At 47.9% G+C, this 22,649-nt stretch overlaps 1 protein-coding gene across 1 annotated transcript in view; it reads left to right on the top strand.

Moving 5' to 3' along the window:
* LOC115468191 (protein sel-1 homolog 3-like) overlaps positions 1–22,649 on the top strand; it is a 159,108-nt gene that overhangs the window by 16,639 nt on the left and 119,820 nt on the right. Inside the window, exons 3-4 of the mRNA XM_030199729.1 lie at positions 325–934; positions 11,262–11,388. Coding sequence (XP_030055589.1) covers positions 325–934; positions 11,262–11,388 — 737 coding nt within the window. The remainder of the gene's footprint in view (positions 1–324; positions 935–11,261; positions 11,389–22,649) is intronic.

Below are 22,649 nucleotides of genomic sequence, written 5' to 3'. Positions count from 1 at the left end.
CATGTAGAACATACTGTATCTCTTGAGTAATTGGTCTTGTAAATCCGTGGCTTTTCTATGCCATGTGAGGTGGCCATTCTGGGTGCTACTTGGACCTCTTCTCCCTTGAAGTTGTACCCAGAGTAACGTTCTCTCTGGTTATCTTTCTTTTCTTTTACCATACTTTATTGATATCTGTCTGTCTTCATCCTGGGCTGCTGTGACATCCATACCAACTGGTTGTCCTGGCTTTGGGCCTGTGCTTGCTGCAGAGCATGTAATATGCTCCCTCAATCCCCGATACCATACTCTATTTATAGTGTTATACTGGTCTCTTCTTCTCAGCTTGTGGTATCGCAGAACATGGATACTGGTGAGCCCCTGCAGGTCATGGACACTGGTGAGCACCTGCAGATCATGGACACTGATGAGCCCCTGCAGATCATGGACACTGATGAGCCCCTGCTGTCTGAGAGCTCTTCAGTGCAGTTCCTGAATCCCCCGCATGACTTGGTGGCCGGATACCTCCTACAGGTCCTCTATCATTGTGAAAGAAATCAGGTGGTGAATGTTGAGGTTTTGGCCTCATCATCATTGAAGACCGCAGTTCCTGTGTTCAAGAAACGTTGGGCCTGCAGCCCTGGAGTGAGCAAGAAGCTTCGGAAGGTGCGGTTGGACTTGCCAGACCAGATAGTCTACCGGGAGGATTATTTCATTAAACACTCCATCGTTGTCTCCTACGTGACATTAAGAGCCTGGATCACAGATGACTCTTTGGCCTCAGATCAATCAGAGAGTTCATATGCCAGTGCGATGGCTAAGACCTTACACCACATCCAGCCGATGCCGCCTTACAGCAGACCCCACAAAGACCAGCGACACAGCCTACGCTGGGACCAGCAGCTTGTTTGGCAAATGACAAAGAACAAGCTGCCACAGTGCCCGGTTGAACAAGGTGAGAGGGGCAGGCCAGGGCAGAGGGTAGTGGGGTGTCTTTGTGTGTGTCAGACTTGTTTATGGAGACCACAACATAGTAACATAGTAGATGACGGCAGAAAAAGACCTGCATGGTCCATCCAGTCTGCCCAACAAGATAAACTCATATGTGTATACCTTACCTTGATTTGTACCTGCCTTTTTCAGGGCACAGACCGTACAAGTCTGCTCAGCAGTATTTCCCGCCTCCCAAGCACCAGTCCCGCCTCCCATCACCGGCTCTGGCACAGACCGTACAAGTCTGCCCAGCAGTATTTCCCGCCTCCCAAGCACCAGTCCCGCCTCCCATCACTGGCTCTGGCACAGACCGTATAAGTCTGCCCAGCACTATCCCCGCCTCTCAACCACCAGTCCCGGCTCCCACCACCGACTCTGGCACAGACCGTATAAGTCTGCCCAGCACTATCCCCCTCCCAACCACCAGTCCCGCCTCCCACCACTGGCTCTGGCACAGACCGCATAAGTCTGTCCAGCACTATCCCCGCCTCTCAACCACCAGCACCTCCCAACCACCAGCTCTGCCCAGCACTATCCCCGCCTCTCAACCACCAGTCCCGCCTCCCACCACCGGCTCTGGCACAGACCGCATAAGTCTGTCCAGCACTATCCCCGCCTCTCAACCACCAGCCCCACCTCCTAACCACCGGCTCTGGCACAGACCGTATAAGTCTGCCCAGCACTATCCCCGCCTCCCCACCAGCCCCCCCCAACCACCAGCTCTGCCCAGCACTATCCCCGCCTCTCAACCACCAGTCCCGCCTCCCACCACCGACTCTGGCACAGACCGTATAAGTCTGCCCAGCACTATCCCCGCCTCCCAACCACCAGCCCCGCCTCCCAACCACCAGCTCTGCCCTCCACTATCCTCGCCTCCCAACCACCAACCTCTCTTCCCCCACTTGCCAAGTGGACCTGGTATGAATGTTCTGACATCCAGAAAAGGAACCAAATTCTTATATAACACCACTACAGGGGTAGCTTCCCTGTAACTGAGCTGTGTTTCATCTGTAAAAGGTGTAGCACCACCTAATCCTTCAAAAAATACAGTTACTTAAATCCAGCAAAAGTGTATAGGTCGGTGCTTCCCAAATTTTGGTCCTGGAGGCACCCCAGCCAGTCAGGTTTTCAGGATACCCACAATGAATACTCATGAGACCAGAGATTTGCATGCAACTAGAGGCTCCCAAACCCACTGGAATAGGTGATATCTTGATTGTAAGGATAACGTATAGTAACCATCTCCCTCCCCTTCAAGGGAAGGGAGTACGAGACAGAGAGGCAGTTGCCCCCAGTCCTTTCCTGTGGGTCAGACAGGCTTACCTGTGAACACCGCCCACCCTGTGTCAGTAATATTAGTTTACTCCTTTTACCCACATGAGAGTAGCTGTTACTACTACTAATCATCTTGACATACGCAGCGCTGTACACATTCTATGCAAGGCACTTTCTCTGTCCCTAGAGGGCAGCGGCTGTTACACATTCTATGCAGGCACTTTCTCTGTCCCTAGAGGGCTCACAATCTAAGCTTTTGTACCTGGGGCAATGGAGGGTTTAGGGCCCTTTTACCAAGCTGTGGCAAAAGGTGGGCCTGCACTGGTGTCAGCGTGTGTTTTTCACGTATGCCGAGGCCACCTTTCACTGCAGCGAGTAAAAGAGAAGTCTCTCTTTCCTGCAGGAAATGGCTATGCGGCAAGTAAAGCACGTACTATGTGGCCATTTGTGGGGGGGGGGGGGGGGAGCCCTTACCACCACCTACTGAGGGCTCCTGCGCCAACCTGGTGATAATCGGGCAGCTCGCGGGCCACTGCGGTACACTCCGATTACTGCTGGGTACACTCGGTGGCTACAAAAACGTATTTTTGTAGCAGGGGCCGTAGCCAGACCTCGGCAGGAGGGGGGGGGGGGGGTCCAGAGCCGGAGGTGAGGGTGGCACAGTTTTGTCCACCTCCCCAAGCCGCTCCTCCCCCGCTGCTGCCTGCCTGGTACCTGACATCAGGAGTCAGGACTCACAGAAACAGATCAGCGAAGGGCGCCGGACACCGGGGCTGATGAAGACTTTGGCTGGCGGGGGTTGAGGACCCCTGCCAGCAAAGGTACCAGGCGGTGGTGGTGGCGGGGAGGGGGGGGAGGAGAGATCGAAAGAGGCGGTGGGGGGTCGAAAGTAGAGGGGGTCAGGGCTAAATCTGTGGGGACCCATGCCCCCGTGGCCCCACCTAGCTACGCCCCTGTTTTGAAGCGCCAGATATGACAGCAAGCTGGGGGTGGGGAGGTGCCGCCAGGCTGCTGTGGCGGCCTGGCGGTAATTCCTGTTTAGCGAGCGGTAAGCTGGCGTTGGGCTTACTGCTGTTTAGTAAAAGGGGCCCTAAGTGACTGTCCAATGTCACAAGGGTTCAGGTCGGGAAATCAAACCCAGGTCACCAGGATCAAGGCCTGCTGCGCTGGCCATTAGGCTACTCTTCTACTCCACAAGGGTGGGGGAGGGGGGGGGGGGAAAAATAAAGCAGGAACTGCAACAAGACCTGTGGCGTTTTGCCCTTCTAAAACTATGCATGTTGCTTAATTGCAAATGTTACCCTGTGGAGAAAGCAGGTGCAACTAGGGTTACCATATTTTGTCCTCTGAAAAAAAGGACATATGCCACACCCCTGCCTCGCCCACATCACGCCCCTTTTGCATTCTTGCCCCGCCCTTTCTCGCTCTCGCCCCGCCCCCTGTCACATATTCCCCTCCCCCCCGTCACCTCCCCTCCCCCTGGTCACTTATTCCTCTCCCCTCCCCCCATCACCTCCCCTCCCCTCCCCTTACTTACTATCTACTGCCCTGGTGGTCTAGTGACTTCTTCAGGGCAGGAAAGAGCCCCCTCTTTCCTGCCCGGAGTGCTGCCCTTGCCCTGCATCCTGTTGCTGTGACGGTCTCGGGATTCAAAATGGCTGCCGAGAGTTGAAGTCTCGCGAGACTGCTTCAATTCTCAGCGGCCATTTTGAATCTAGACCACCAGGGCAGTAGATAGTAAGTAAGGGGAGGGGAGGCTAGGATAGGTCAGCCACCCGCCCACCCGTTTGACCAGAAATCCGGACAAACGGGCGGACTGGCAAAACCCGCCCGGATGCCCGAACATGTCCTCAAAAAGGAGGACATGTCCGGGTAAATCCGGACGTATGGTAACCCCTAGGTGCAACTCTCCATGGGGGTCTGTTTCCTTCAGCACTTTTGAAAATCAAACTGAGGCAGAACCTGCAGGTACAATAGGACCAGTGGACTTTGCAACAATGCGGCTCAAAATGGAAACCCGAGAGGGAGGTAGACTCAGGAGTAACCTTAGACGGGTACCCGTCAAAATGGCCCCGACAAAAAAAGCTCCAGACATAACAGCCCTGTCAAACGGCCTGCCCACAAAATAGCCCCTGACAAATTGTCCCCCTGACAAAGGGCCTGATCGGGCTGCTCAGAATATGGCACTGCATTTTTTTTCTAGGGGGCTTATTTTGTCTAGGAGTTATTTTGTCGAGGCTATTTTGTCCGGGCTATTATGTCGGGGTGCCCCCATAGACGATATTTAGTCACATGAATGTGCAGTGAATGCAGGAAGCAGGGCGTAGCCAGACAACAGATTTTGGGTGGGCCTAGGCAAGAAGTGGGTGGGCACCAAGTGTTCTCCCCCACCAAAAAAATATTCAGCTGGCAGGAAAACGCTTCTTTCCTCCTTGGCAGTCTGCAGCAAGGCATGCGCTGAAAACTGAGCATGTGCAGATGCCGGTATCATGGAGAGGTAGCGATTTCGTTACCATCAAGGGGAAGTCTTCAGCTGGCTGAGCTTGGGATCCCCACCAGCTACACTAAACATGTGCCTACTGTTTGGTGGGCCTGAACCCTAAGTGAGTGGGCCCGGCCCACTCAGGCCCACCTGGGCTACGCCACTGGCAGGAAGGAGTCATTACACAATAAGAACTAGATGACACTGAGACAAAGACCGGGCATAGTTTTCACTCATGGGTGTTGCAACTTTTCTCAGAGTAGAACTGCCCGTGGCAGGGGCGTAGTCAGACAACAGATTTTGGGTGGGCCACTAGAAAGAAGGGGGTGGACACCAACTGTTCTCCCCCCCCCCCCCCCCCACCCCCCCACCAAAAAAATATCTCAGTTGGCAGGAAAATGCTTCTTTCCACCTTGGCAGTCTGCAGCAGGCATACGCTGAAAACTGAGCATGCGCAGGTGCCAGTATTGGAGAGTAGAATTTTGTTACTATCAGGGAAAGCCTTCAGCTGACAGAGCTTGGGATCTCCACCAGCTACCGCTAAACATGTGCTACTGTTGGTGGGCCTGAGCCCTAAGTGGGTGGGCCCTGGCCCACCCAGGCCCACCTGTGGCTACGCCACTGGCCTGTGGCGAAATCTGCTGCAGGTGCGAAGTCCATATAGCCTAACTTCTACATGATTTTTTCTGCGGGCAGGATTTTGCTAGAAAAGGGCAAATGTGAATTGGAAAATTCCATCCACTGGTGCTTTTTTTTTCTTCCCCGGCCTAAACACTCCCCCAGGAGCTGCTCCTTAATATGGTCAGGGGCTTTTTTTTTCTTTTTTTTTGAGGGGGGATACCAAGTACCGTCACCTTTTCCGTTGTCTGCTAAAATTGACCACGGACCCCAAGCTTTAATGAAAGAGCTCAGGCTCTACACACCAATTCTGCCTTGTCACTGTTGAAGGGGGCCTGGCTACTGTGGGGAGGGGCCCTCAGTGATTACCCCCACCCCTGAAGGGTGTCTAGCATTTGAGTATGGGCACCTCTTTTGCTAGAACGCATTGGATAAAAGGGACCCATGTGTAGGTGATCAGGCCATTGTGACATCACTGATGAGGTTGGCTGTTGGCCATTGGTGGAATGAGGCATTATGACATCACATTATCAAAAGTGAGCCAAGTATAGAACAATCAAGCTAATTACAGGGGTTAACAGTAAAATAACATGTCTTAAGAATAGCTCATGTTGATAAGCCCCCTAAATGAAGAAAAAAAGAAATGCCTATAAAAAATCAAAATCACTTCTACATGTGATAAAAGCAGGGCTTTTTTGGAGGGCGTAATTGGGGGTACTGAGTACTGGCACCTTTCCATTGTCTGCTAAATTGACCCAAGGACCCCAAGCTTTAATGAAAGAGCTCAGGCTCTACACACTGATTCTGCCTTTGTCATAGATTCTGTGACTGGTTGCAGGGGGCCTGGCTATTGTGGGGTGGGTCCCTCAGTGATCACCCCACCCCTGAAGGGTGGCCTCGCATTTGAGTACCAGCACCTTTTCCATTGTCTGCTAAAATTGACCCAAGGACCCCAAGCTTTAATGAAAGAGCTCAGGCTCTACACACTGATTCTGCTTTGTCATAGATTCTGTGACTGGTTGCAGGGGGCCTGGCTATTGTGGGGTGGGTCCCTCAGTGATCACCCCACCCCTGAAGGGTGGCCTCGCATTTGAGTACCAGCACCTTTTCCATTGTCTGCTAAAATTGACCCAAGGACCCCAAGTTTTAATGAAAGAGCTCAGACTCTACACACCAATTCTGCTTGGTCATAGATTCTGTGACTGGTTGCAGGGGGCCCTGGCTATTGTGTGTGTGTGTGTGTGGGGGGGGGGGGGGCCTGGCTATTGTGGGTGGGTCCCTCAGTCTTCAACCCCACCCCTGAAGGCTGGCCCTCGCATTTGAGTACCAGCACCTTTCCATTGTCTGCTAAAATTGACCCAAGGACCCCAAGTTTTAATGAAAGAGCTCAGGCTCTACACACCAATTCTGCTTGGTCATAGATTCTGTGACTGGTTGCAGGGGGTCTGGACGTTGTGGGGTGGGTCCCTCAGTGATCACCCCATCCCCTGAAGGGTGGCCTCAGCATTTGAGTACCAGCACCTTTTCCATTGTCTGCTAAAATTGACCCAAGGGACCCCAAAGTTTTAATGAAAGAGCTCAGGCTCTACACACCAATTCTGCTTGGTCATAGATTCTGTGACTGTTGCAGGGGGTCTGGACGTTGTGGGGTGGGTCCCTCAGTGATCACCCCATCCCCTGAAGGGTGGCCTCGCATTTGAGTACCAGCAACTTTTCCATTGTCTGCTAAAATTGACCCAGGACCCCAAGTTTTAATGAAAGAGCTCAGGCTCTACACACCAATTCTGCTTGGTCATAGATTCCTGTGACTGGTTGCAGGGGGTCTGGACGTTGTGGGGTGGGTCCCTCAGTGATCACCCATCCCCTGAAGGGTGGCCTCGCATTTGAGTACCGGCACCTTTTCCATTGCTAAAATCGACCCAAGGACCCCAAGTTTTTAATGAAAGAGCTCAGACTCTACACACCATTCTGCCTTGTCATAGGTTCTGTGACTGGTTGCAGGGGGCCTGGCTATTGTGGGGTGGGTCCCTCAGTCTTCACCCCACCCCTGAAGGGTGGCCTCGCATTTGAGTACCAGCACCTTTTTCCATTGTGTGCTAAAATTGACCAAGGACCCCAAGTTTTAATGAAAGAGCTCAGACTCTACACACCAATTCTGCCTTGTCATAGGTTCTGTGACTGGTTGCAGGGGGCCTGGCTATTGTGGGGTGGGTCCCTCAGTGATCACCCCACCCCTGAAGGGTGGCCTCGCATTTGAGTACCGGCACCTTTTCCATTGCTAAAATCGACCCATGGACCCCAAGCTTTAATGAAAGAGCTCAGGCTCTACACACCGATTCTGCTTGGTCATAGATTCTGTGACTGGTTGCAGGGGGTCTGGACGTTGTGGGGTGGGTCCCTCAGTGATCACCCCACCCCTGAAGGGTGGCCTCGCATTTGAGTACCAGCACCTTTTCCATTGCTAAAATCGACCCATGGACCCCAAGTTTTAATGAAAGAGCTCAGGCTCTACACACCGATTCTGCCTGGTCATAGATTCTGTGACTGGTTGCAGGGGGTCTGGACGTTGTGGGGTGGGTCCCTCAGTGATCACCCCACCCCTGAAGGGTGGCCTCGCATTTGAGTACCAGCACCTTTTCCATTGCTAAAATCGACCCAAGGACCCCAAGGTTTTTAATGAAAGAGCTCAGACTCTACACACCAATTCTGCCTTGTCATAGGTTCTGTGACTGGTTTGCAGGGGGCCTGGCTATTGTGGGGTGGGTCCCTCAGTCTTCACCCCACCCTGAAGGGTGGCCTCGCATTTGAGTACCAGCACCTTTTCCATTGTCTGCTAAAATTGACCCAAGGACCCCAAGCTTTAATGAAAGAGCTCAGGCTCTACACACCGATTCTGCTTGGTCATAGATTCTGTGACTGTTGCAGGGGGTCTGGACGTTGTGGGGTGGGTCCCTCAGTGATCACCCCACCCCCTGAAGGGTGGCCTCGCATTTGAGGTACCGGCACCTTTTCCATTGCTAAAATCGACCCAAGGACCCCAAGTTTTATGAAAGAGCTCAGACTCTACACACCAATTCTGCCTTGTCATAGGTTCTGTGACTGGTTGCAGGGGGCCTGGCTATTGTGGGGTGGGGTCCCTCAGTCTTCACCCCACCCCTGAAGGGTGGCCTCGCATTTGAGTACCAGCACCTTTCCATTGTCTGCTAAAATTGACCCAAGGACCCCAAGTTTTAATGAAGAGCTCAGACTCTACACACCAATTCTGCCTTGTCATAGGTTCTGTGACTGGTTGCAGGGGGCCTGGCTATTGTGGGTGGGTCCTCCGTGATCACCCCACCCCTGAAGGGTGGCCTCGCATTTGAGTACCAGCACCTTTTTCACATTGTCTGCTAAAATTGACCCAAGAACCCCAAGTTTTAAATGAAAGAGCTCAGACTCTACACACCAATTCTGCCTTGTCATAGGTTCTGTGACTGGTTGCAGGGGGCCTGGCTATTGTGGGGTGGGTCCCTCAGTGATCACCCCACCCCCTGAAGGGTGGCCTCTGCTTTGAGTACCGGCACCTTTTGCATTGGCTAAATCGACCCATGGACCCAAGCTTTAATGAAAGAGCTCAGGCTCTACACACACCGATTCTGCCTGGTCATAGATTCTGTGACTGGTTGCAGGGGCCCTGGCTACTGTGGGGTGGGTCCCTCAGTGATCACCCCATCCCCTGAAGGGTGTCTGACATTTGAGTACCGGCACCTTTTTTGCTAGAAAAAAAACCGTACTGAATATGGCTAAAAATTCTAAGTTTAGGCACACTGAGAGAGGGTGATTTCCAAGTACCTGATTATCATATGGGTACAACGCTTTCACACCTGTACTGTAGAGCTGAATGAATGTTCTTTAGCCGTTGTGCAGTCTAGGCGCTGGCCAAGCACCGCTGGTTCTGTCTTCCAAATTGCTTAGCCATAATGGAGGTCTTCTAGATGCTAAATTTCCATGGGCTGTGAAGCTATTTTAAAAGAACATTTACACACGGAAGTGCTCATAAGGATACTTAAATAAATCGGCCAATTGCATCACACACATTTCATCAGCTCTACGGCTGGCGTTAAAAAGTGCACCTGAATGCGACATTTATTCTGCGTAGATTTACAGTATTCTGCAAGTTTAGTGCTTAAATTCCAGCCACCCCTATGACACACCCATGCCCCAAAGGGTGAATGTAACTGACAGAAGGTGAGATTTATGGTGCGCTGTGCTCGTTTTCCTGTAGATAGGAGGTACGGCTTCCGAAGACTTTCTGTGAGGGTGAGCTGGGAATGGAAAGGATAACTGGGTAGATGGTGGCCTCTCCTCTCGGGGGGTATTTTGTAACAGGTCACCTAGGTTGGGGGAAGGGCACTAGGCACCTGTGTGTAGCCTATTTCACAGTCCTGCTTATTTTCGAAAGAGATCCGCCGGCCACTCTCCTGACCCGGCCAAATCGGTATAATCGAAAGCTGATTTTGGCCGGCTCCAACTGCTTTCTGTCGGCAGAGCCGACCGAAGTTAAAGGGGCGTTTCCACAGGGTACGGAAAGGCGGGACGGGGGCGTGGTTATGAGATGGCCGGCTTCGGCCAATAATGAAAAAAGAAGGCCGTCTCTGATGTGCACTTGGCCGGCTTCACTTGGTCCATTTATTTTTAGGACCAAGCATCAAGAAGTCACCAATTGACCATATGACCACCAGAAGGAATCGGGGATCACCTCCCCTTACTCTCCCAGTGGTCGCCAACCCCCTCCAACCCCCCCCCCCAAAAAAAATAAAAATCTTTTTTTCGCAAGACTCAAATGTCATACCCAGCTCCATACAGCATTATGCAGGTCCCTGGAGCATTTTTTAGTGGGTTCAGTGCACTTCAGGGCAGTGGAGCCCAGACCCGTCTCCCCCCTACCTGTTACACTTGTGGTGTAATGGGGAGCCCTCCAACCTCCCCCCCCAAAACCCAGTGTAGCCACATGTAGGTGCCCCTTCACCCCTTAGGGCTATGGTAGTGGTGTACAGTTGTAGGGGAGAGTGGGTTTTGGGGGGGGGGGGGGGTGGTTTGGGGGGGGCTCAGCACCCAGGTAAGGGAGTTATGCGCCAGGGAGCAATTTTTGAAGTCCACTGCAATGCCCCCTAGGGTGCCCGGTTGGTGTCCTTGCATGTGAGGGGGACCAGTGCACTACAAATGCTGGCTCCTCCCACAACCAAATACCTTGGATTTGGCTGGGTTTGAGATGGCCGGCATTAGTTTCCATTATCGCCGGAAACCAATGCCGGCCATCTCTGAAGCCGGCCCAAATGCTGAGATTTGGCTGGCTCCAACCGTATTATCGAAACAAAAGATAGCCGACTATCTTTTTTCGATAATACGGTCGGGCGCCGCTTCACGGCGCCGGCCATATAGATGGCCAGCGCCATTCGATTATGCCCCTCGGTGGCACCTGGCTGCAGAAATCCTGGCTAGAGTGAAGCCGCAGTCATAAATATCAGGGTTGTGGGCTGGGAAAACGTCTAAACAGACAATCTATGTGCTTTATAAAGAATGTACACACTCCAATCAGACTCGACACCAGAACATGCCTACATGCACGTCACGTGAAAGCATGCGCCATGCATACTTTTATACACGTTACCCCAGGGTAATTTTAGAAAAGCCCTATCACGGGGGTAAGAGCAGCAAAGGTTTATAAAAATACCCCCATTTTCACTGGAGGGCAAACGGGTCTAGCGTGTCTTAAGTACAAGAGGCAGTGTCTGGAGCCTGGGGGATGGATTGAAGTCCCCTCTAGCTCTGTCTTTCTAGACATTTCTATATTAAAATGTGGGTGAACGGGGCAGGCTGCTTTCCCCCTTCCCGTCATTCTTTCTAGAATGTTCTGTCTGCTTCTGTTATGCAGAGACTGTATACATCCTGCCATTTGTTTTCGCTTCCACTGGAGAGAAATTTGGAATAACGAAGAAGTTCAGCCCTTACAGTGACTCCATTCTGGAGACGAGAAGACAGAAAGACATCACTACGCCCCGGTAAAACAGTGTCCATCTGTCTGTCTGTCTGTCTTTACTGTACTGTCCATACTTGCATCCCCTTATGCTCCAGTGGCCTCCAAGAGTGACTTGCATGCGATATAAGGAAATGATTCTCAATCCAGTCTGTGAGGCAAACACAGCCACTCAGGATTTCAGGATATCTACAATGAATATGCATGAGATAGATTTGTATGCAAATCTATTTCATGTTTATTGATTGCAGGTGTCCTGAAGATTGGGTGGAGAATGACTGATGGTTGTGTGTTTGAGAAAAGAGCCAGAGCCACAGCTGACTGATGGAAGACAATGAAGCCTCCAATACATCCCTGACTTGGATAAGAAAGTGACCCAATGAACACACATTTAATAAAGAAAGCTGGCTTTTTATCTGAAAACAAAACGTAATCTTCTGGGCTCAATGAAAGTGAAAGGGATATAAATGATTTAAGAAAAATCAGCAACGACTTATAAACACAAGTTTCTGTACTGATCAGGGCTTGGCAGCAAAAGGTCTACTGCTATAAAAGCAGTATAAACCACTGCAATAAAGTGATATAAACCACTTCAATGAAAGTGTTATAAACCACTTCAAGAAAAGCGATATAAACCACTGCAATGAAAGTGATATAAACCACTTCAATGAAAGTGATATAGACCACTTCAAGAAAAGCGATATAAATCACTGCAATGAAAGTGATATAAGTCACTACAATAAAAGTGATATAACCACTTCAAGAAAAATGATATAAACCACTTCAAGAATGTGATATAAACTGCAATGAAAGTGATATAAGTCACTACAATAAAAGCGATATGTCACTGCTATAAAAGTGATATAAGCCACTGCAATAAAGTGATATAAACCACTGCAATAAAATGATATAAACCACTTCAATGAAAGTGTTAAACCACTTCAAAAAGCGATATAAACCACTGCAATGAAAGTGATATAAGTCACTACAATAAAAGTGATACTGTATAAACCACTTCAAGAAAAATGATATAAACCACTTCAAGAAATGTGATATAAACCACTGCAATGAAAGTGATATAAGTCACTACAATAAAAGCGATATGTCACTGCTATAAAAGTGATATAAGCCACTGCAATAAAAGTGATATAAACCCTGCAATGAAAGTGATATAAACCACTTCAATGAAAGTGTTATAAACCACTTCAAGAAAAGCGATATAAATCACTGCAATGAAAGTGATATAAGTCACTACAATAAAAGCGATATGTCACTGCTGTAAAAGTGAATAAGCCACTGCAATAAAAGTGATATAAACCACTGCAATAAAAGTGATATAAACCACTTCAAGAAAAGCGATATAAACCACTGCAATGAAAGTGATATAAGTCACTACAATAAAAGCGATATGTCACTGCTATAAAAGTGATATATGCCACTGCAATCAAACGATATAAGCCACTGCTATAAAGTGATATAGCCACTGCTATAAAAGCAATATAAACCACTGCTATAAAGTGATATAAGCCACTGCTATAAAAGTGATATAAACCACTGCAATGAAAGTGATATGTCACTGCTATAAAAGTGATATCAGCAACTGTTATAATAGCAATAAAAGCCAATGCTATAAAGCCATATAAACCACTGTAATACAATGATATAAGCCACTGCTATAAGAGTGATATAAACCATTGCTATAAAAAGCAATGAGACTCATTTCAAAACAAAAAAAAAAGGTCCAAAAACATCCAAGTTGCAATTTTTGACATCCAATTTTAGATGTTTTGTTTCACAGTTTGACCAAAATTCAAGGGGATGTGTTGGGGATGTATTTTGGGTGGGACATTGGTGGCACCAAAAGATAGTGGAGGCGTGGCCTAGTGGTTAGGGTGGTGGACTTTGGTCCTGAGGAACTGAGTTTGATTCCCACTTCAGGCACAGGCAGCTCCTTGTGACTCTGGGCAAGTCCTTAACCCTCCATTGCCCCATGTAAGCCGATTGAGCCTGCCATGAGTGGGAAAGCGCAGGGTACAAATGTAACAAAAATAAAATAGATACTATTGGAGATTCTACATGGAATGTTGCTAGTGGAATAGCAACATTCCATGTAGAATCTCAAATAGTAGCAACAGTGGAGGAGTGGCCTAGTGGTTAGGGTGGTGGACTTTGGTCCTGGGGAACTGAGGAACTGAGTTTGATTCCCACTTCAGGCACAGGCAGCTCCTTGTGACTCTGGGCAAGTCACTTAACCCTCCATTGCCCCATGTAAGCCGCATTGAGCCTGCCATGAGTGGGAAAGCGCAGGGTACAAATGTGAAAAAAAAAATAAAAATAATGGAGCAAAATGGAAATGTCTAGGGCCAAAATGAAGACTTTTTGGCTAGACCTATTTCTATCATGTCTAAGTGACCAAAAGATGGCCTAAATGACCACTGCGGGGGGGGGGGGGGGGTGAGGGGTTAAGGCATGGCTTCCTTTACTCACCAAGTGGTAACTGACCCCCTCCTATCCCCCAAGATGTGACAGTGACAGTACAGACCAGCTTGACATATGATGGCCGGTCCCTGGAGTAACCTAGTGGTCAATGCAGTGGATTGTAGACAAGGAGACCCAGGCCCATATCCAACTCTAACTGCTACACTTGAGGTAGAACGTGTGAGCCCTCCAAAACCCTACTGTGACACCTGCAGCTATTTGGGCTATTTTAGTGGTGTATAGTTGGGTACAGTAGGTTTTTGATGGGTTTTGGAGGGCTCCCCATGCAGTCACCAAATTATTCCAACTGACTCTGTACCACACATCTTGTTCCCATCACATATCTGCTCTTGGTCCCTCAGCGATATGGTAATCTGTATTGTAGAAAATCTTTAGCATCATAGTTGAATGTTCTAATGCTTATTAGTGTTATCATTAGTATTATGCTAACATTGTATTATATCTTGGTACCTGAATTCCAGTGCTGTTGAATGTGTATATTTTGATACTGTTTCACGGTGGTTCTATTATTAGGTTTTCAATTTACTTTTTCAAGTTTACCTCATTTATTGCATTTATGTTTATTCTTGGTTATTTTATTATTGTTAACAAAATTGTAAGTTTTATGTTAAACTGTACCTGCCTTGGGTGAATTTCTTCATAAAGGCGGTTAATAAATCCCAATTAATAAATAAAATAAAAATATAAAGGGGTAATGGTGAGATGTGTACCTGGGGTCTTGAAGTCTACCGCACCACCCCCTAGAGTGCACCACTGCTCTGCTGGGATGTATGTGTGGCCAGTCTACTAGGAATACTGCCCCCCCCCCATATATCCCAAATGACTTGTTTTGTGTGTTGTTGCCTTGGAAACTGTGTATGTTTCTTTTAAATGATCCTAAAAGATAGACGCTCTGATCATAAACAATGTCTAGCAAAATGGCCATTTTTGAAACAAAAAAGTTGGATGTTTTTTTGGTTTGAAAATGGCCACGTTTGCTACCGTATTTTTGGACATCTTTTGCCAAATGTCCAAAATCGGATCTAGACATGTCAAAAAATGCCCCTCGATATAACCACTACTATAAAAGCAATACTCAGGGGTCCTTTTATGAAGGCCAGCTACCGTTTCTTTTTCTTCACTCAACGTGTAATTAAACTCTGGAATTTGGTGCCAGAGAATGTGGTAAAGGTGGTTAGCTTAGCGGAGTTTAAAAAAGGTTTGGACGGCTTCCTAAAGGAAAAATCTATAGACTGTTATTAAATGGCCTGGGGAAAATGCACTATTTCTGGGATAAGCAGTATAAAATGTTTTGTACATTTTTGGGATCTTGCCTGGTATTTGTGACCTGGATTGGCCACTGTTGGAAACAGGATGTTGGGTTTGATGGACCTTTGGTCTTCCCCAGTATGGCAACACTTCTGTACTTATGTACTTGGGATTCTGAATGGAATCTTGCTACTCTCTGGGGTTCTACATGGAATGTTGCTACTCTGGGATTCCAGAATCTTGTTATTCTTTGAGGTTTCTGCCAGGTATTTGTGACCTGGATTGGCCACTGTTGGAAACAGGATGCTGGGCTTGATGGATCTTTGGTCTGTCCCAGTATGGCAACACTTATGTACTTGGGATTCTGAATGGAATCTTGCTACTCTCTGGGGTTCTACATGGAATGTTGCTACTCTGGGATTCCAGAATCTTGTTATTCTTTGAGGTTTCTGCCAGGTACTTGTGACCTGGATTGGCCACTGTTGGAAACAGGATGCTGGGCTTGATGGACCTTTGGTGTTTCCCAGCATGGCAACACTTCTGTACTTGGGATTCTGAATGGAATCTTGCTACTCTCTGGGGATCTACATGGGATGTTGCTACTCTGGGATTCCAGAATCTTGTTATTCTTTGAGGCTTCTGCCAGGTACTTGTGACCTGGATTGGCCACTGTTGGAAACAGGATGCTGGGCTTGATGGACCTTTGGTCTGTGCCAGTATGGCAACACTTATGTACTTGGGATTCTGAATGGAATCTTGCTACTCTCTGGGGTTCCAAATGGAATGTTGCTACTCTGGGATTCCAGAATCTTGTTATTCTTTGAGGTTTCTGCCAGGTATTTGTGACCTGGATTGGCCACTGTTGGAAACAGGATGCTGGGCTTGATGGATCTTTGGTCTGTCCCAGTATGGCAACACTTATGTACTTGGGATTCTGAATGGAATCTTGCTACTCTCTGGGGTTCTACATGGAATGTTGCTACTCTGGGATTCCAGAATCTTGTTATTCTTTGAGGTTTCTGTCAGGTACTTCTGACCTGGATTGGCCACTGTTGGAAACGGATTCTGGGCTTGATGGACCTTTGGTCTGTCCCAGTATGGCAACACTTCTGTACTTGGGATTCTGAATGGAATCTTGCTACTCTCTGGGGATCTACATGGGATGTTGCTACTCTGGGATTCCAGAATCTTGTTATTCTTTGAGGCTTCTGCCAGGTACTTGTGACCTGGATTGGCCACTGTTGGAAACAGGATGCTGGCTTGATGGACCTTTGGTCTGTGCCAGTATGGCAACACTTATGTACTTGGGATTCTGATGGAATCTTGCTACTCTCTGGGGTTCCAAATGGAATGTTGCTACTCTGGGATTCCAGAATCTTGTTATTCTTTGAGGTTTCTGCCAGGTATTTGTGACCTGGATTGGCCACTGTTGGAAACAGGATGCTGGGCTTGATGGATCTTTGGTCTGTCCCAGTATGGCAACACTTATGTACTTGGGATTCTGAATGGAATCTTGCTACTCTCTGGGGTTCTACATGGGATGTTGCTACTCTGGGATTCCAGAATCTTGTTATTCTTTGAGGTTTCTGCCAGGTACTTGTGACCTGGATTGGCCACTGTTGGAAACAGGATGCTGGGCTTGATGGACCTTTGGTGTTTCCCAGCATGGCAACACTTCTGTATTTAAATAAGCACTTGCTAAATGTTGGAAATGCACATATATTTCTGTGGGTGTCTTTAGCATTTAGTGTGCACTAAAAACACCAGCATACGCTTTGGACCCCTCAATCGGCCAGTTCTTTAAAGGCAATATAAGCCACTGCTAGAAAAGAAAGACTGTATAATCCACTGCATTAAAAGTGACATAAACCACTGCTACAAAAGCTATAACTCATCGCTGTAAAAGTGATACAAACCACACTTATAAACACAATATACGCCAAAACTAGTGCTATAAAAGTGATACTGTATAAGCCATTGCTATAAAAGCAATAAAAGTCACTGCTATAAAAGTAATACAAATCATAGTAACATAGTAGTAGATGACGGCAGAAAAAGACCTGCACGGTCCATCCAGTCTGCCCAACAAGATACTCATATGTGCTACTTTTTGTGTATACCCTACTTTGATTTGTACCTGTGCTCTTCAGGGCACAGACCGTATAAGTCTGCCCAGCACTATCCCCCGCCTCCCAACCTCCAGCCCCGCCTCCCACCACCAGCTCTGGCACAGACCGTATAACTCTGCCAAGCACTATCCCCGCCTCCTAACCACCAGCCTCGCCTCCCAACCACCGGCCCTGGCACAGACCGTATAAGTCTGCCCAGCACTATCCCCGCCTCCCAACCACCAGTCCCGCCTCCCAACCACCGGCTCTGGCACAGACCGTATAAGTCTGCCCACCACTATCCCTGCCTCCCACCACCAGCTCTGCCACCCAATCTCGCTAAGCTTCTGAGGATCCCTTCCTTCTGAAGAAGATTCCTTTATGTTATCCCACGCATGTTTGAATTCTGTTTACCGTTTTCATTTCCACCACCTCCCGCAGGAGGGCATTCCAAGCATCCACCACTCTCTCCGTGAAAAAATACTTCCTGACATTTTTCTTGAGTCTGCCCCCCTTCAATCTCATTTCATGTCCTCTCATTCTACCACCTTCCCATCTCCGGAAAAGGTTCGTTTGCGGATTATTAATACCTTTCAAGTATTTGAACGTCTGTATCATATCACCCCCGTTTCTCCATTCCTTCAGGGTATACATTTCAGGTCCGCAAGTCTCTCCTCATACGTCTTGTAACGCAAATCCCATACCATTCTCGTAGCTTTTCTTTGCACCGCTTCAATTCTGCTACAAAAACAATATAAAAAAAGCAATAAAAGCCACTGTAGAAAAGTGATACTGTATAAGCCACTGTGATAAAAACAATATATGGAACAATATTAGTTACCACCACTGCTATAAAAGCAAAAATGTATAAGCCACGGCTATGAAGCAAATTAAGCTATTGATAGAAAAGCAGCACTGTGTTTTGCCACTGCTATGAAAAGCGATATAAATTCTTTCTGAATTCTTCTGTCTAAACTGAGCCAGGGTTCTAGAGTTACAACTTAACGTCCAATGATTCCAGGTCTCTTGTCTTGGTAACAGATCTCTAAGGTGCATCTTTTTGCCACATGATAGCAGGTAATATTGACAGTAATATTTTGGGTTGATTGAAGGGGGGGGGGGGGAGATGTGTGATACAGATGTTTTGTACTGAGTGGAAGGTTCTGGTGACAGAAGTATATTCAGTGGTAGATTTCGTTGGCAGAGCATTGCTTGGGATGTATTATTCATAGGGATATTTTGCGTTCAGTGGAAGATCCCAATGGCAGAGGTATTTTGCACTGAATGGGATGCTCTGTATATTTATTGTGGGGTTGGAGGTTCCACTGGCAGTGATAATTTTTTCTTGGCGTGGGAAGATCCTTTGGCATGGATCGTTTGTGTTGAATAGAAGGTTCCATTGGCAGGAGTAGTTTGCATTGAGTGGGATGTTCCATTAGGATAGGTAGTTTGCAGTGATTGGTAAGTTCCATGGCAGATATATTTTGTATCAAGTGGGAAACTCCATTAGTGGGGTATTTTTGCATTCCATGGGAAGTTCCATTGGTGGGTATTTGCAGGGATAGTATTTATTTATTTCTTAGACATTTCTACCCTGCATTTTCCCAAGAAGCTCAGGTTCGATGCAGCTTAGATAATAAATTAAGAAGAAGCATTACAAGACAATTAATATATGTATGATGATGAAATTTTGGTGCAGCTCCAAGATGCTTGCCCAACTCAATTGGATAACAAGCAATTAACTTTCAATTAATTGGCCTTAATCAATTATTGAACTTAATTGGCACTAATTTGCATTTGCAATCGCATCTGCTTGCTCACTATTCTATAACACTGGGCACCTAAATCCCATAGCGCACAACTCAAACAGGAACGTGGCCAGGGGAGGGGTATGGATGGGTCAGGGACATAGCACAGCGTTATAGGATAGCACACTTTACATGTCAAAAGGCTATGGCTTGAGTGCCAGGTTTCAGTTGGCGCAACACTCAACTTTAGGCCTGGGAATCGGCTCTGTGATGCTCTTATAAGGACACTCATCCTGGAATGACCTTTTTGGATTAGTTCTTAGCATCAATGTTTTTCCTGTGCTGATTTTTGAGCTATAGAATCCCCACCCCCCCCATATGTGGGCATAAAAATGCCTCCAGACTCCTACAAATACTGGAGGTGTTACAGTTTTGGAAGCTACTGAAATGCCTCTCTCAGCCCCTCTAGAAATGCACTCTGTATCACTAGGGTTTCGTTTGCCTTGTCTTCGTCTGTGTGAGGTGTAGAGGTTCTTACTTGGACGTGGGCTTTGGAATTGTCTCTGTGGTTTGATTTTGGGTTGTCGTCATGTTCAGAGCTGCATTGAAATGGTATTAATTCAGGAGCAATAGTCTTGGAGGGTTGGAGTTTGCTTTCTCAGATAACCTAGGAGACATCTGAATCTCATGTTATGATCTACGAATGGCTTTGCTACCTGACACTAAACTTTTACATGGAGGAGTCAAGGTCTTAGAATCAACTGGAATCCCAACAAGGCCTTATTCAAATAATTTCTCAGTGATTTGCCAAATTAAGAATACATGGAAGATGTGGTAGTTCTGGATGACTGGTCTGCAAGTACAGTAAGAGACTAGACATAAGACAACATGCTTACATAAGTACATAAGCACCGCCATACTGGGAAAAGACCAAGGGTCCATCAAGCCCAGCATCCTGTCTCTGACAGCGGCCAATCCAGGCTTCAAGAACCTGGCAACCCCCCCCCCCCAAAAAAAAAAAAAAATATATATATATTTAATAATGTTCAATGGACTTTCCCCTCAGGAATCTGTCCAAACCCCCTTTAAACTCCATAAGGCCAGCTGCTGTCACTACATTCTCTGGCAACAAGTTCCAGAGTCTAACTACATGCTGAGTAAAGAAAAACTTTCTCCCATTTGTTTTAAGTCTGCCATATTCTAGCTTCATCTTGTGTCCCCTGGTTCTATTATTGTTTGAAAGGTGTAAACAAACGCTTGACATCTGTCCGCTCTACTCCGCTCATTATCTTGTAGACTTCTATCATATCACCCCTCAGCCGCCTCTTCTCCAAGCTGAAGAGCCCTAACCTTCTCAGCCTTTCCTCATAGGGAAGTCGTTCCATTCCCTTTATCATTTTCGTCACCCTTCTCTGCTTCCCATGTAAGAAATGTCAGGTTATCAACTTCCCCAGAATTCAATCTACCTTGGGTATGGAACAACCATTTAGAAGGATAAACAAATCCCCAGACATAGTCCCAGCTCCAATATTTAAAGCCTTTCATCTTGATAACATCCTCTCTGTTGTGAAGAAATCGCTCTCATTAATCCAAGGACTTGTGGCAGCTTTGGTTTCTTGAAAGGAAACTCTTTTGGCCGCCTGTGGTCTAAAGCCAGACAAAGAATGGGTTATGCATGTCTTTTTTTTCCACAATGTAACTGAAATTTCCACGGGCTGTTAAGCTTTTCCCAGACATTTCTCATTCAGCTAATGTGAAAAGAGAATGTTTTGGCTTCATGCCCAGCTGGACGTAGAGTAGCTGCTACTTTTTCATTCAGGTTGTTCTGCCGAGGTAGAACTTTTTGAATATGTGGTTTGGAACCCAGCCACCTTTCTCAAATGCTAGATAAATATGTTCTGTGACATCCAAAACACGATAGAGACACAGCATGTGAAAGTAACTCAGATCTGCTGTTAGAAATCTAACTTATCATTAAAATCAGCCATTGTACCTGAAGATTGGAAAGAGATCCCCCTTTATCTTAAACAGTGCTGAGCGGGGCCACAGAGAGACTAGGCTGGGCCCAGGGCAAGGCCGCCCCGCTTCCACCCCCCCCCCCCCGCCGCCCCCGTCGCTTCCCCTGCTGCTGCAGTCTGCGGTCTCACCTGCCTGCCTCCACGGCTCCAGGCCCCTTGCATTCAAGGCGGCAGTCACAGATCACCTCTCTTCGGGCCTTCCCTCCCTGTGTCCCGTCCTCGTCTAATGTAACTTCCGGTTTCCGCGAGGGCGGGACACAGGGATGGAAGGCCAGAAGAGAGGCGATCTGTGACTGCTGCTTTGAATGCAGGGGGCCTGGAGCCGAGGAGGCAGGCAGGTGAGATCGGGAACTGCAGCGCTGGTGGCCTGACCCCGGCGCCAGGCCCCCCTTGGAGGCCCGGGCCCGGGGAATTTTGTCCCCCCCTGCCCCCCCCTCTTGGCGACCCTGGTGGGCTGTTTCCCAATATTCAGTGGCACTTAAACGTCATGGTTGGGGAAGGTGAGCCCCTTGGGCTGTGTCAAGGTTGGCTTTACCTGTGAGACGTAAGCGCATGCAGGTTCTCGTTGACAGTTGCTGATGGAACCGTCCTGCAGAATCTGGGAGCTGGAGAAGGCAAAACCTGAATCAGACTGGCTGAAGTGTAGGACTAGGTGGTGCCTAGCAGACTGGCTGGAATACAACAGGGGTGGTCTAGAGGTTGGCTCTTAAGAGAGCCCTTGGGGGCTGGCCTGACAGAGTTGAGGCCAGGGAGTAGCTGGAACAGCAAGGCTGGAGATAGGAACAAACAGGGCTGAAAGCAGGAACTGGCTAGGCAATGAACCCTGGAGAAACACAAATGTAGAAGCCTGTTGCAAAAGAACTTCCTTAAATATATCCTTTAGCCAGGAAATGAGGTCATCTGTCAGTGCCCCATCTAGTGTTATAAAAGGGAAGTGCAGCAACAAGGAAGTAAAGACTCATAAGGCTCAGGACTTCCTGAACCAGGTGAGGGGTGTGAGTGTGACACTTAACCGGGTCGTACTGCTGAATATGACTTTGACTAGCTGGCACAGTGTGGGGATAGTGCTGGGGCAGTCTGGCGGTTGAAGTTGGTGGACCTGAAAGATATGTGGGAATATCGTTGACTGGGCAGATAGATCCACCTAAAAGCAGGCCCCGTCTTTGCCCGGTTAGCTATGTGAGTACTGACACCACTATCGGTCAGTACCCGCATGACTTCTGGGCCCGCTGAAGACCCAGAGATCTCAATGCCAGTGCCCGAACATGGTCCAGCATTGAATATCCAGATCTAATTTATCTGAGAGTGGCTAGGGGTTTATGGAAATGCCGTCCGCTGCCAGTTGAATATTGACCCACGTGTTATGGTCCAACTCAGCTGAGATGCACAGTGGGAAAAGGCCCAGACCCTTTCCTCCAATCCCACCCCTTCACCAGGTACCTAGAGCAATCCCTAATCCCACCTGCTAACAATGCAGAACAAAACGCTGGACAGGAAACAAAATAAATAGTGTACTGAACAAAAGAATTGGACTGCAGCCAAGGATTAGAATTCAGCAATCACAGTGACGGTATTTGTACTTGCTTTTGTGTTTACACAACACAGAGAATATTTCTTGCACAGACTATGAACATACTTAAGTATGTAAGTACAAGAACATAAGCG

This window comes from Microcaecilia unicolor, chromosome 4 (genome assembly GCF_901765095.1).
Source record: "Microcaecilia unicolor chromosome 4, aMicUni1.1, whole genome shotgun sequence".
Taxonomy (NCBI): Eukaryota; Metazoa; Chordata; class Amphibia; order Gymnophiona; family Siphonopidae; genus Microcaecilia; species Microcaecilia unicolor.
Note: the sequence above shows the minus strand (reverse complement) of the source record. Positions and strands in the feature narration are given on the sequence as shown.